The 13,864-nt window shown below is 39.5% G+C and overlaps 1 protein-coding gene across 1 annotated transcript in view; it reads left to right on the plus strand.

Moving 5' to 3' along the window:
* cnpy1 (canopy FGF signaling regulator 1) overlaps positions 1-13,651 on the plus strand; it is a 74,811-nt gene extending 61,160 nt beyond the window's left edge. The window contains exons 4-7 of the mRNA XM_034183907.1: positions 4,193-4,405; positions 12,929-13,025; positions 13,193-13,271; positions 13,347-13,651. Of these exons, the coding sequence (XP_034039798.1) occupies positions 4,193-4,405; positions 12,929-13,025; positions 13,193-13,233 (351 nt within the window). The 3' untranslated portion in view covers positions 13,234-13,271; positions 13,347-13,651. The remainder of the gene's footprint in view (positions 1-4,192; positions 4,406-12,928; positions 13,026-13,192; positions 13,272-13,346) is intronic.
* Positions 13,652-13,864: the final 213 nt, after the last annotated feature.

Genomic DNA, 13,864 nt, shown 5'->3' on the forward strand with positions numbered 1-13,864 from the left:
GGGTATGTATGTGTGTATGTATGTATGTATGTGTATGTATGTATGTATATATGTGTATGTATGTATGTATATATGTGTTAGTTTATGTGTATGTATGTATGTATATATGTGTATGTGTGTATGTATGTGTATGTATGTATGTGTGTGTATGTGTGTATGTATGTGTATGTATGTATGTGTATGTATGTGTGTATGTATGTATGTATGTGTGTATGTATATGTATGTATGTGTGTGTGTGATTAATTAATTGCAAACCTTGTAATTAGTTACTTTATTTTCTTAATTGACTAACAGCACTAATACATTTATATTGTGTGGTGATTCCTTGAGTCAATGGTCTCCATAGGCCAAAAAATATAAAGTGTTTTATTGTGCATTCAACAGATTTTTCACATCTTTTTCAGGTGTCTTCTTAAAGTATTTTTTTTGTGGATGTGCTGGTGGTTTTCTTGATTAGTGGCTTCGGTGGGATGTTCAAACTTATGACCACGTTATTGCCTCACTAGATATGGAGCTTTAGGGTTTTTGTGGTGTGAAGCTAACACATCTCAGCTGCTTTAAGATAAGATAAGACGTTATTGATCTCACAGTGGAGAAATTCACATGTTGTCAGCTCTTTCAGAAAAACACACAAGATGGGTGTGAGTACAGGAAAATGTGCATCAAACAGCGTGTGCAAGGATAAGCAACAATAATAATACTTGTAACAATACAATAAAATAAGAAAATGAGGTAGAAATAGAATAGCTAAGGTATTTTAAATAATACAAAAATTACACTCTGCAACTTCTTAGGGCCCTGTCCCACTGGCGTTTAGGAGGATTTGCGTATGGACTGCGCACAAAGTTGGCCCATATTCGCCAAACATCCGCAATATCTGTGTAACATGCCTGTATGAGTCGGCCGTCATCCGAACACGCCCGTGATCATCCGCAGAGGCACGCATGTCCGCAGCCAGGATTTTTGAGTAGCTCAAAAATCTGGATGCGGATAATATCCGCCTTACATACTCAATTCATACACAATACATACTTACTCTATGCGCTGTATATCTGCCGTTAGATATCCGCAACTGACGGGGATTTGTGGCTTGGCAGCAGACCGGGACAGTGTGTAAAACAGATATATATCGTGACCATCATGGCCACATCACAAACTAAAATAAGGTGTAGCGAATGCATACAGATTGGCCACGAATAAAGCATTTTTATTACATCTGCTTTGCAGCTGATTTGTGGACAGTCTGTGAATGCATAACAAACACGTCACGTAAACCCAAAGTACTATATGTGGCAGAAAGCGACATACCTGCCAGTCAGTGCCGGTCCGGCTGTGTAAATCCACACAGACGTACAACCCCTGGCAAAAATTATGGAATCACCGGCCTCAGAGGACGTTCATTCAGTTGTTTAATTTTGTAGAAAAAAAGCAGATCACAGACATGACACAAAACTAAAGTCATTTCAAATGGCAACTTTCTGGCTTTAAGAAACACTATAAGAAATTAGGAAAAAAAAATTGTGGCAGTCAGTAACGGTTACTTTTTTAGACCAAGCAGAGGGGAAAAAAATATGGAATCACTCAATCCTGAGGAAAAAATTATGGAATCATGAAAACAAAAGAACACTCAAACACATCACTAGTATTTTGTTGCACCACCTCTGGCTTTTATAACAGCTTGCAGTCTCTGAGGCATGGACTTAATGAGTGACAAACAGTACTCTTCATCAGTCTGGCTCCAACTTTCTCTGATTGCTGTTGCCAGATCAGCTTTGCAGGTTGGAGCCTTGTCATGGACCATTTCCTTCAACTTCCACCAAAGATTTTCAATTGGATTAAGATCTGGACTATTTGCAGGCCATGACATTGACCCTATGTGTCTTTTTTCAAGGAATGTTTTCACAGTTTTTGCTCTATGGCAAGATGCAATATCATCTTGAAAAATGATTTCATCATCCCCAAACATCCTTTCAATTGATGGGATAAGAAAAGTGTCCAAAATATCAATGTAAACTTGTGCATTTATTGATGATGTAATGACAGCCATCTCCCCAGTGCCTTTACCTGACATGCAGCCCCATATCATCAATGACTGTGGAAATTTACATGTTCTCTTCAGGCAGTCATCTTTATAAATCTCATTGGAACGGCACCAAACAAAAGTTCCAGCATCATCACCTTGCCCAATGCAGATTCGAGATTCATCACTGAATATGACTTTCATCCAGTCATCCACAGTCCACGATTGCTTTTCCTTAGCCCATTATAACCTTGTTTTTTTCTGTTTAGGTGTTAATGATGGCTTTCGTTAAGCTTTTCTGTATGTAAATCCCATTTCCTTTAGGCGGTTTCTTACAGTTCGGTCACAGATGTTGACTCCAGTTTCCTCCCATTCTTTCCTCATTTGTTTTGTTGTGCATTTTTGAATTTTGAGACATATTGCTTTAAGTTTTCTGTCTTGACGCTTTGATGTCTTCCTTGGTCTACCAGTATGTTTGCCTTTAACAACCTTCCAATGTTGTTTGTATTTGGTCCAGAGTTTAGACAGAGCTGACGGTGAACAACCAACATCTTTTGCAACATTGCGTGATGATTTACCCTCTTTTAAGAGTTTGATAATCCTCTCCTTTGTTTCAATTGACATCTCTCGTGTTGGAGCCATGATTCATGTCAGTCCACTTGGTGCAACAGCTCTCCAAGGTGTGATCACTCCTTTTTAGATGCAGACTAACGAGCAGATCTGATTTGATGCAGGTGTTAGTTTTGGGATGAATATTTACAGGGTGATTCCATAATTTATTCCTCAGAATTGAGTGATTCCATATTTTTTTTCCCTCTGCTTGGTCTAAAAATGTAACCGTTACTGACTGCCACAATTTTTTTTTTTCCTGATTTCTTATAGTGTTTCTTAAAGCCAGAAAGTTGCCATTTGAAATGACTTTAATTTTGTGTCATGTCTGTGATCTGCTTTTTTTCTACAAAATTAAACAACTGAATGAACATCCTCCGAGGCTGGTGATTCCATAATTATTGCCAGGGGTTGTAATAGCTGCTGCAATCCAGGACTTTTATTTAACACCAACAAAAGGAGCAAAAGCCACAACTCACGCTGAAGTCTGTTTTCTGTGACACTCTCAAAAACAAAAAAAAAAGAAAAACACCGTCTCACACCCCAAACGGTTTCCCCCCTCCCGCTCCCCAAACTCATCAACAGTTAACCCTCGCATGACAACAAGAACATTAACTCTGTGATCAACTTGTCTAAGTCTAGCAATTGCTCCAGAGGCTGTATTGTTGGTGTGAATAGTGATGCCGATGGACCGAGTGCGCTTCTTTTATGACCGCAATGCAGATGCCGTGCACGCGCAACACGTGCGCGATGCATTCATAATACACCCGTAATACTGCCGTGATAATCTCAGTGTGTCAGATCAGTTTCCTCACTACATGCGTTATATAACTGTGATTGTTCATTATATATTCGCTATATATTATTAATAAATCTGTAATTCATACTGGGACATTTGTCATTTTTGGCCATTTTTGTTGCGGACGACAACGAACGCCCGCAATTTGTGTACTCAATTCATGCGCAATTAATCCTCTCCCCAGTGGGACAGGGCCCTTAGATTATCTGTTCTGGAAATTAACCATGCAGCAGCCCATATTATTACAGATATTTGTAACAAAATGCCCAGAAAGGAGGCCTTAAGGTCATGTTGATGTTGGCACATTACCATCACATTATGTGATGCTAGCAAGTTCTAAAACATGTCATTTTCTGAAAGAAGGCACATGAATAATTAAACACATCAGGAATCACTGCTTTAAGTCACTTAGGTCAGTCGGGTCATCAGTCACAGTCTTGAAAGTAAACCCAAAAGTATGCACACTAACTGTGCTAAAGCTATATTTCTCAGTGCATTTGCACGACTCAGTTTGTCCCTCTGTCCACCTCTCTCTTCAAATAAGGGTAGGAAATTTTTTATTTAACAGAATGTGAAACAAATAAGATAATCAATGCATACAAAAATATCTTAATGCTGAAAAGAAACAAGTTTGATAAGTTTAGTAAAATCGCACATCATTTCCAAAAGGGGGGGGGTGTGTGTGTAAGTCTTTTGGATGATGTTTGGTGAAATCTGTGGAATAATGACTAATACTGATCTGGTTTCTTCTCCTCTGGTCCAGGTTCCTCTCGCCCGCTCGGAGACTCACCTCAGTGAGCTCCTGGAGGGGGTGTGTGATCACATGAGTGACTATGCCCTCCATGTTAACCCAGACACCCAGCAGAAAAGCTACAGGAGGTTTGCTCCCAGGAGCAGTGAGGTCACTGGAGACTTTCCCAATTTTAAAGACTTCCAGTTTGATGGACCTGAAGCATCCAATGCCCTTAAATTTGCTGTGAGTACCGAAAATGCATGAGGCATCATAAATATGTCAGGCATTTCCTATAGTAAATGAGTGTAAGTCATGATAGCTTTTTATTTTATTTTATTTATTTATTTATTTATTGAACACATGAAACAAGTCTTTCTGTTGATGTGAACAGAAAGATGTCTTCTGTTCATGTCACTGTAGTTGAGGTTTACTAAGTTGTATTTCATTGTGTGTATGTTGTCATCGTTAATTTTCATAGAACAATTTGTGACATTCATAAGACTTGAGTGATGATGAAAAGGTGATAGATGGCATCTCATATCACTGCAATGCTCCTGACTTTTCACCATAAACTCTTCATAAGAAATAACAAAGACATCTGTTTCAAACATAAAACTTTATTTTTTTTAGAATTGGGTTGACAGTGGCATCATATCGGTCAGTCAGCTATTTAATAAAGAAGGTCATCTTTGCTCTTACATTGAATTTCTAAGTTCACTATACCTGTGCCTCCAAAAAAATATGCTGTTGTTTTTCATGCCATTTTACCATTCAGAATCTTTTCTCAGAGTTGTATATAGGAAATGCTGATCCTTTTCTGAGTACAAAGACAAACAATCAGTGTATTTGAGAATGAATCCATAGAAATATTTTTTTTTCTGGCATAACTTATAATGTTGATTGGAAAAAAAACATGGTCTTTGCACAGAAAATGTTTCATTTCAAATGAGGTGCAGGAAGTGCCTTTGAAAATCTTGCAAAGATGTTACCCTGTTAACTCAGCTACTGGGAAATACAGAGCCGATGTGGACCCTCCTTTGTACATTTTGTCGGCTCTTTGAGGAATTCATTGTTCACTTTTTCTTTGATAGTACTTTTTGTTAAACCGTTTGCAACAATATTTCTCTTTTTTTTTTTCTTTTTTTTTTAAACAGGAATCTGGACATTCATCTTCAATTTTAAGTGGTTGTTATTGTAGTTCAATTTTCAACAAAATGTAAATAAGCTACAAATTTACAGTTGGTATCTCACTGAAATAAGAAGTTTGTGAACCAAGTGCTCATTACAGATGCTATTATACTGCTATAATATGCTGTTATTTTGTGAAAAGAAGTTATAGACATACCCCAGACTGGAGGCACGGAAAAAAGCACCATAAATAATAATAAAAATAACACAAGCAACCAGAGATTTCTGACGGCCACCAATCCAGATCTGGATCACATCCAAAATTTAGTGGAGTCTCCCATGCCCTAATATCTATCTGTGGTGCAAATTTGGTGAGAATCTGTGAAGTAGTTTTGAAGTAATCCTTCAAAGCCTATATAAAGGGAAATCTTTATCCAGAATTCAGATTCAGATCACCTCCAAAATTCAATGGAGTATTCCATGCCCTAATATGAATCTGTGGTGCAAATCTGGTGAGAATCCATGAAGTAGTTTTGGCATAATCCTTCAATACATATATAAAGTGAAACTTGATCCAGAATCCGGCTCCAGATCACCTCCGAAATTGAGTGGAGTCTTCCAAGGTCTAATATCTATCCGTGGTGAAAAAAGCTTCAAAATCTGTGCAGTAGTTTTGACGTAATCTTGCTAACAGAAAGACAAATAAATGCCAATGATTTTATTACATCCTTGGCGGATGTAATAATAATAATAACAATGATAATTGGTTTTCATGATGGCAAGACTTACCAATGGCAGATAAGTCCAGCGGAGTGTTTTATGTTGTCATTATGAGGTGTTGCGAGTCGAATTTTGAGGGACAGAACAAATTTACTTCACTTTTGAATAAGGCTGTAACATGACAAAATGTGGGAAAAAGTGAAGCGCTGTGAATACTTTCCAGATGCACTGTACTTACAAGTGCAGCGGCAAGAACACCAGGGGCCTCATATATATATATATATATATATATATATATATATATATATATATATATATATATATATATATACTTGTGTGGACTTTCTACTAAAACTGAAACCCTGAAACTGGCGTAAGCACAAATATATTCAGATATATGAAAGTGTGCATAGGCATGAATTCACGCATGTTCTGTTACATCCCACTGAAGTGGAACTGAGTGTGAAACCAACTCCTCCCTGGCCACACCCCATTTAAATATGCAATTTCATGTAAATAGGCCCTTGGAGCAGGAATTCTCCACGACGTCACATCAGACAACATGAACACAGGAAAGAAATCATACTAGAGATGACTGGAAATTACGTAGAGACACGCAGGGACAGTTTATTTGGTGCGCTGTTAAACTGATTAATCATGAAACTGGAAAAATGTTCATGGGAGCCTCGGAGCGTCAGTGTGTGAGGCCAACAAGCAAAACAGCACACGCACACTGACGTTAAAAAGGTGAGGCGCGCCTCCGCTGACCATTCAAAATTTACACACACGTTTATTGACAAATACGTTAAGTGCCATTTTACGCATCACTTTGCGTGTGCTTTTATATCCATCCATATAATTGCGCGGGTGTGTTAATTGATTTGAACATTGTTGGCATGAAAATGTTTCCTGTTAACAGAAACAAATTCATCATGTGATGACGCCCTCATAGCAAAATCTGTGCAGTTAATAGCTTAGATTACATTCAGAAAACCGGCTCTCGCTGCAGAATGCGCTGTAATGTTGGAATGTACCTGGGTGACATTTGGATGATTGCGTTCCACACAGCTGGTGGCTCGGCACAAGGTTGACTGGCACACGCCTGATTGATCAACCAGCTCACGTTGGAATGCCCCTGATGCCAGGATGACAACCCCTGGGTCCTCACCGCATTGCGCTCTGGACCGGCCACAGTTCAAATCAAATCAGTTTTATTTATATAGCGCCAAATCCAAGATTTCTCACAGTATTACTAGCAGTCCTACATATTTGCTTAATATGCGCATTGAAGGACATATCCTGATCAAAAATGACTCCAAGATTTTTCACAGTATTACTAGAGGTCAGGGTAATGCCATCCAGAGTAAGGATCTGGTTAGACACCATGTTTCTAAGATTTGTGGGGCCAAGTACAATAACTTCAGTTTTATCTGAATTTAAAAGCAGGAAATTAGAGGTCATCCATGTCTTTATGTCTGTAAGACATTCCTGCAGTCTAACTAATTGGCGTGTGTCCTCTGGCTTCATGGATAGATAAAGCTGGGTATCATCTGCGTAACAATGAAAATTTAAGCAATGCTTTCTAATAATACTGCCTAAGGGAAGCATGTATAAAGTGAATAAAATTGGTCCTAGCACAGAACCTTGTGGAACTCCATAATTAACCTTAGTCTGTGAAGAAGACTCCCCATTTACATGAACAAATTGTAATCTATTAGATAGATATGATTCAAACCACCGCAGCGCAGTGGCTTTAATACCTATGACATGCTCTAATCTCTGTAATAAAATTTTATGGTCAACAGAATCAAAAGCACCACTGAGGTCTAACAGGACAAGCACAGAGATGAGTCCACTGTCTGAGGCCATAAGAAGATCATTTGTAACCTTCACTAATGCTGTTTCTGTACTATGATGAATTCTGAAACCTGACTGAAACTCTTCAAATAGATCATTCCTCTGCAGATGATCAGTTAGCTGTTTTACAACTACCATTTCAAGAATTTCTGAGAGAAAAGGAAGGTTGGAGATTGGCCTATAATTAGCTAAGATAGCTGGGTCAAGTGATCAAGTTATCGTCATTTGCAATTAAATCCTCATGTTCCCTGAATAGACGCTCACGTCAGATTGCACCATTTGCAATGTCCTCTAACAACGCTAACGCACTGTTGGTGCCATTTTACACATCACTTTGCACATGATTTTATATCCACCCATATGATTGCAAATATGTGAGTGTGTTATGTTCATCAGTGTGTCTCCGATGTGCACATCACTCTGATGACTTCTTATTTTTACACTATTAATGGCTCCCTGCAGCAGCTTTTCATGTCCACAGTGGAACAATAGCTGTAGAAACGTGCGTACACCAGCCTGGATTTTTGTGTGACACACCGCACATTTCCACGCTCACATCAGTTTTGATCAGTGGTGGACACAGCTAACCAAAACGTTAGCTTCGATAACTGGTAATCAGCTAACTGAAAAGTTATCTTTTTTAATGCTAAACTGATAAACTGTCTAAAATCTTATCAGAAGCTACAATACACTCTCAGCTACTAAAAAGCTGATTTTGAGTTTAAACACCGCCAAAGCTTCTAATAGAACCAAAGGAGATCACAAACCCAAACAGCCACTGAGCCAGTGCTTCTGTCTTTGTGCGCTCTGCCCCCTGTTGTCGGAAATCGTCCAGCGATGAGGCAGAGGTCTTGAAATGGAAAGCAGGTTTGAATTATGGTTTTGTTTTATAAAAAAAAATTATTCCAGATAGAATAACTACATTAATGTAAACTCTTAAAATGTACAAAGTGATATATAACACATATCTGTTAATTTTAAAATAATGCACTAATTCTGAAGATTTGAACATTAACACACCAAAGGGATTATGGGTAAATTAAGCCTCCGCTCATACTGATTGGTTGATTCATTCATTCTATGTAAAAATTAACACAAGTGAATCAGTGTAACATGTGTTGGTGTTTACAAACAAATGTGCTTTTGTAAAATGTCATTTTTTCTCTTTTGTATAAAAAAAGAAAGAAATTTTCAAGATCCCGCAAGACAGCGCCTAAGCGCACGCGTGATGACATCACAGCTCTATCCGGTTTGGGAGACAAGGTTTCTTTCAATAACAAGAACTATCAAAAAACTTTCTCGTGTGTGGTTGCTGGAGTTGTGTGGCGATAGGAATCACCATTTGAATGCTTGAATATCGATGTCAGTCGCACAAAGAAATCAAATAAAATTGAAAACATGTTCAGTGTGATGTCATAACGCATCAATCAGTCGCTCCGTGAGGCGTCATAACACCAAGCCTGGTTCACATGGCAAGATAATTAAGATATCGGACCCGATCTTCCCCTTCCAACAATCTTAAGGACGCCCTGACAATCGTGATGACACTAAATATAATCTTATCAGATATTCCTGCTGTGTGTGGTGTGTTAAGAAGGACGTGAGGAGCTAAATGTGACATGCAGCCAATCAGAAAGCGAGGTGTTTGACCTGGGAATTTTCGCGTGTGAAATCTGTGTGTGTTGTTTTTACCATGTGGCTGACACCACACACTGTACAACTAAACCTGTCAGACCTATTATTTTTTTTATCTCCACTTATGGGGTCTCTCAGGTTTTGGAACCCTACAGATAATTATTAAATTCTGCGGTTGACAACACTGTGATATGACCAGTTGCCAGAAGATGTGTTCTATGCATTTTGACACCAGTTATATAACACAGCCTGAAGCACAATTTAACATACTTTTCGGCTTTTGGAGAAGCAACCTGGGCTGCTTCTGGCATTTTTACATAAAACAAACACAGTAACAACGTCTATAAACCCAGAGAATATATTCACGAGAGTTTTAGGCACAACATATAAAGAGTTTAATGCTGTTGTCCCTGTGGAGCCTGAACAGAGCGTCTCAAATGCATTTCTTCTGATGTGAATACCCATAATGCACCTGGACACAGCATGTCCACACTAAAACCTTCAAAGTTAGTGCATTACTTTGACGTCAGACGTGACATTAACTTAAATAACTTGTCCGAAATTAGTTTGGTTAAAATTTTAACCATAAGTTAAAACTGTATGCCTCTGGATGACTTGGGTGCTATTGCCAGCGTATTAGTATGGGATCAAAAGAAATTAGCTTTTTTTTCTTTGACCAGTTCTCATTTGCCTGCAGAGGATAGAGCAGTTTCTTCTAAAACCAACTCTTCTCTGTTTGTAGAGGATGGAACTGTGCATCTACTACAAAAAGCTACGTCTGCAAAAATGTTAGCGGTCCGATGATGGTTGTCAAAGTTATCTGAAAAGCTAATCCGATAATAACATTATCTTACAGTTAGCAGATTAGCGAAACTGTGCCCACCACTGCTTTTGATACATTTGCACGTGGATGTGGAGAGCACGCTTTGTACGAGGCCCCAAAACTGCTTTATCCCCAATATCCCTGAAACAAGACATTTAGTGATTACAGTTACTCCTAAACTATAAAATTAAGGTACAAAGTTTGCATAGTTCCCCTTTAAAGTCTGTGAAAAGTAACTTGAGTTTAAAGTGGATATGACACTTAAAGACAACATAGTCTTATTACATGTAACAAAGGTTATATAATTCGGTCAACCTAAGCATTTTGGGAAGATGGACACGGTTCTCCAGTTATATACAACATTGAACGTCCCGCCACTGAAAAATGTGCACACCCCGTGACCAGCTTCCCGCTGACCACCAAGCCTGAAATACGCCACTACGTGTAGACCGTATCGGCTTGCGTGCCTGGCGGCTGTTGTTTACACTTTTTTTAGCGGCAGAAACTTTGATTAAACACAGCTCTCAGGGACTTGTTTGTCGATATGCCTGACCAGTGTGTCGCAGCATATTGCACAAACACAAGGGCAAAAGGTTTTAGCCTTTTCAAGTCCAGGCAGATTGATGGAAAGCTGCGGTGTTGTGTGATGCATGAAATGTCCGGCTGCCACTCGCTCCGCTTGCACACACGCATTTGCTCTCGACGGCAGACACTTTCCTCTACCGTCTCCATGTTCTCGCACCGCTCACAGGAACACATAAAATGTCAACCCCAAATAATATGTTCACAATAATCTTGAAATGTTCAAGGAACTTGTAATATCAGTGCAATACGGAGTAAACACGGCGGCGGCATGTTCACTGTTGTTTTTGGCGATCTTTTTCGAAACTTTCTGAGTTTATTTCATATTCTTTCATGAAAATAACGTAACTAAACAGGGATGAATGCAATGCCAGGCACTCGAAAATGGCAAAAACCCGCAGGTAATGACAGTGGTCCGCAAGTAATAGCTACACTGTTGCGGCTCCGGAACAATAACAAAGGCAGTAAACAGACGCTAGAATCGAAAATGCTATAATTAGAGTGTTATAAACAGCAACAACAAAAATCAAAGCCTCCCTTACCATTCCGTATTCTGCAGCATTTCAAAATCCATCGGAATTGGCACGTCTCTTGCCTCTGCTTCGGCTCCGCCATAAGCTCCGTCGGCATTATTTTCCAGAATGCTCCTGGTTTGAATGTTCGTTCGAAAGATATGGCTCCAATCTGTAGGATCTAATCACTGCTACGACATCCTCAGGATCTGAGTCGGTCTCGATTTCCTTACAGAAATAATCCACACTTGAAGAGTCAGAAAAGTTCTTGATCTCGTCACTGTCCATGCTGAGGTCCATCTGTTCCTGTTGTTACTCAAACAGACAAAGACGGGACTCTACACGCTGTGACGTCACTGCATCACGTGACCGCTGATGGAACGCTCTTTCCAAGAAACACACTTTTGAGAAGCTGTACAAACTTTATTTCTCAGTAATAATGATTAAAACCACTTTCAGCTTACTATACTGTGTGTATATTTTGATATTTCATTATCATTGTCATTCAATGCGCATATTAAACAAATATGTAGGACTGCTTTTTTGCATTTGCGCAATATCTCTAAAATTAGAAAGGTCTTGTCTGAGTGATGCTGAAAAACTAATTAATGCATTTATTTCCTCTAGGCTTCTTCTTCTTACTTATAAGGTTTTGAATAATCAGGTCCCATCTTATCTTAGGGACCTCTTAGTACCATATCACCCCAATAGAGCGCTTCGCTCTCAAACTGCAGGCTTACTTGCAGTTCCTAGGGTTTGTAAGAGTAGAATGGGAGGCAGAGCCTTCAGCTTTCAGGCTCCTCTCCTGTGGAACCAGCTCCCAGTTCAGATCAGGGAGACAGACACCCTCTCTACTTTTTAAGATTAGGCTTAAAACTTTCCTTTTTGCTAAAGCTTATAGTTAGGGCTGGATCAGGTGACCCTGAGCCATCCCTTAGTTATGCTGCTATAGACTTAGACTGCTGGGGGGTTCCCATGATGCACTGAGTGTTTCTTTCTCTTTTTGCTCTGTATGCACCACTCTGCATTTAATCATTGGTGATTGATCTCTGCTCCCCTCCACAGCATGTCTTTTTCCTGGTTCTCTCCCTCAGCCCCAACCAGTCCCAGCAGAAGACTGCTCCTCCCTGAGCCTGGTTCTGCTGGAGGTTTCTTCCTGTTAAAAGGGAGTTTTTCCTTCCCACTGTTGCCAAATGCTTGCTCACAGGGGGTTGTTTTGACCGTTGGGGTTTTTCCGTAATTATTGTATGGCCTTGCCTTACAATATAAGGCGCCTTGGGGCAACTGTTTGTTGTGATTTGGCGCTATATAAATAAAATTGATTGAAATTGATTGATATTTATATCAGTTTTACCTATTTTTTTAGGTGTCATATCCACTTTAAATCATGACATAGAATACAGTTTAGGAATGTTAGAGGTGGTAACGTGTCTGGCACTGAAGGTGGCACTGTGCCGTGCTCGTGCTGAGCGTGTGCACAGCTGAGTGTGTCCTGTCTTTGTCTCTCAGTGTGAGACCATCGTGGAGGAGCTGGAGGACGAGATCATCTCCGTTTTCAGCAGGGATACACCACCTTCCGTGGACCACTTATGTGCCACAGTGTCAGGTACCACCCACTCCGACCACACACGTGATGTCACAGCTTCAGGTTCCTCCCCTCACACACTCTGCATGTCTGTAGTTCATCTGAGCGGTGATGGTGTTGGATTAACACTGAAATCTCAAACATTTCTGTGAACATGTTCTCATTCTTTTTTATGTTTTTAATTTCAGATTACTGTAAAGACTCCGCCCACCAGAATGAGGAGCTGTAATTTTTGGTAAAACCACGTGGGATGGGATCTTCTGGTGAAGCACTTCACTGTAGTGAATCCTGCTTTGACAAAGTGACACTTGCAGCATCTCTCTTCAGTCTAGCATAACATGCAGCGCTAATGCTAATCGAACAAATGTTGAACATAGGATGAGCCACAGTTACTATGACGACCTGGACAGAGATGTCAGAGACCAGAGCTCGACTACATTAGAGGCTGCTGGACGGGACTCGTGGCCGATTCTGAAAACTAGCACAAACATGCCAAACTGAATATACACCTCAGCTGAAAACATACATACATACTCACTTTCCTCTGACTGCACATTTTCTGTTTTGTCAGACAGCTGAATTTATTTCAATCAATCAATCAATTTTTTTCTATGCAAAGTTATATAAACATAGTGTGTACAATATCAGTTTGTTTATTTCTTTTTTCCTTCACTGTTGTGGTTTACTGCCCCTTTAAGCACCGTGAAAGTTTCCAGAAAGCAATTTGAAAATCTTCTGAATGACTTGGTGTCATAATTCTGGGTCATCTCAGGTTCTATTTAAGGACCTACCTGTGAAACTAGTGCCAGTCTATGTTTAAGGACACATTAAAAATTAAAAAAAAATTCTGCAGAATGAGT

Source organism: Thalassophryne amazonica, chromosome 12 (genome assembly GCF_902500255.1).
Source record: "Thalassophryne amazonica chromosome 12, fThaAma1.1, whole genome shotgun sequence".
NCBI lineage: Eukaryota > Metazoa > Chordata > Actinopteri > Batrachoidiformes > Batrachoididae > Thalassophryne > Thalassophryne amazonica.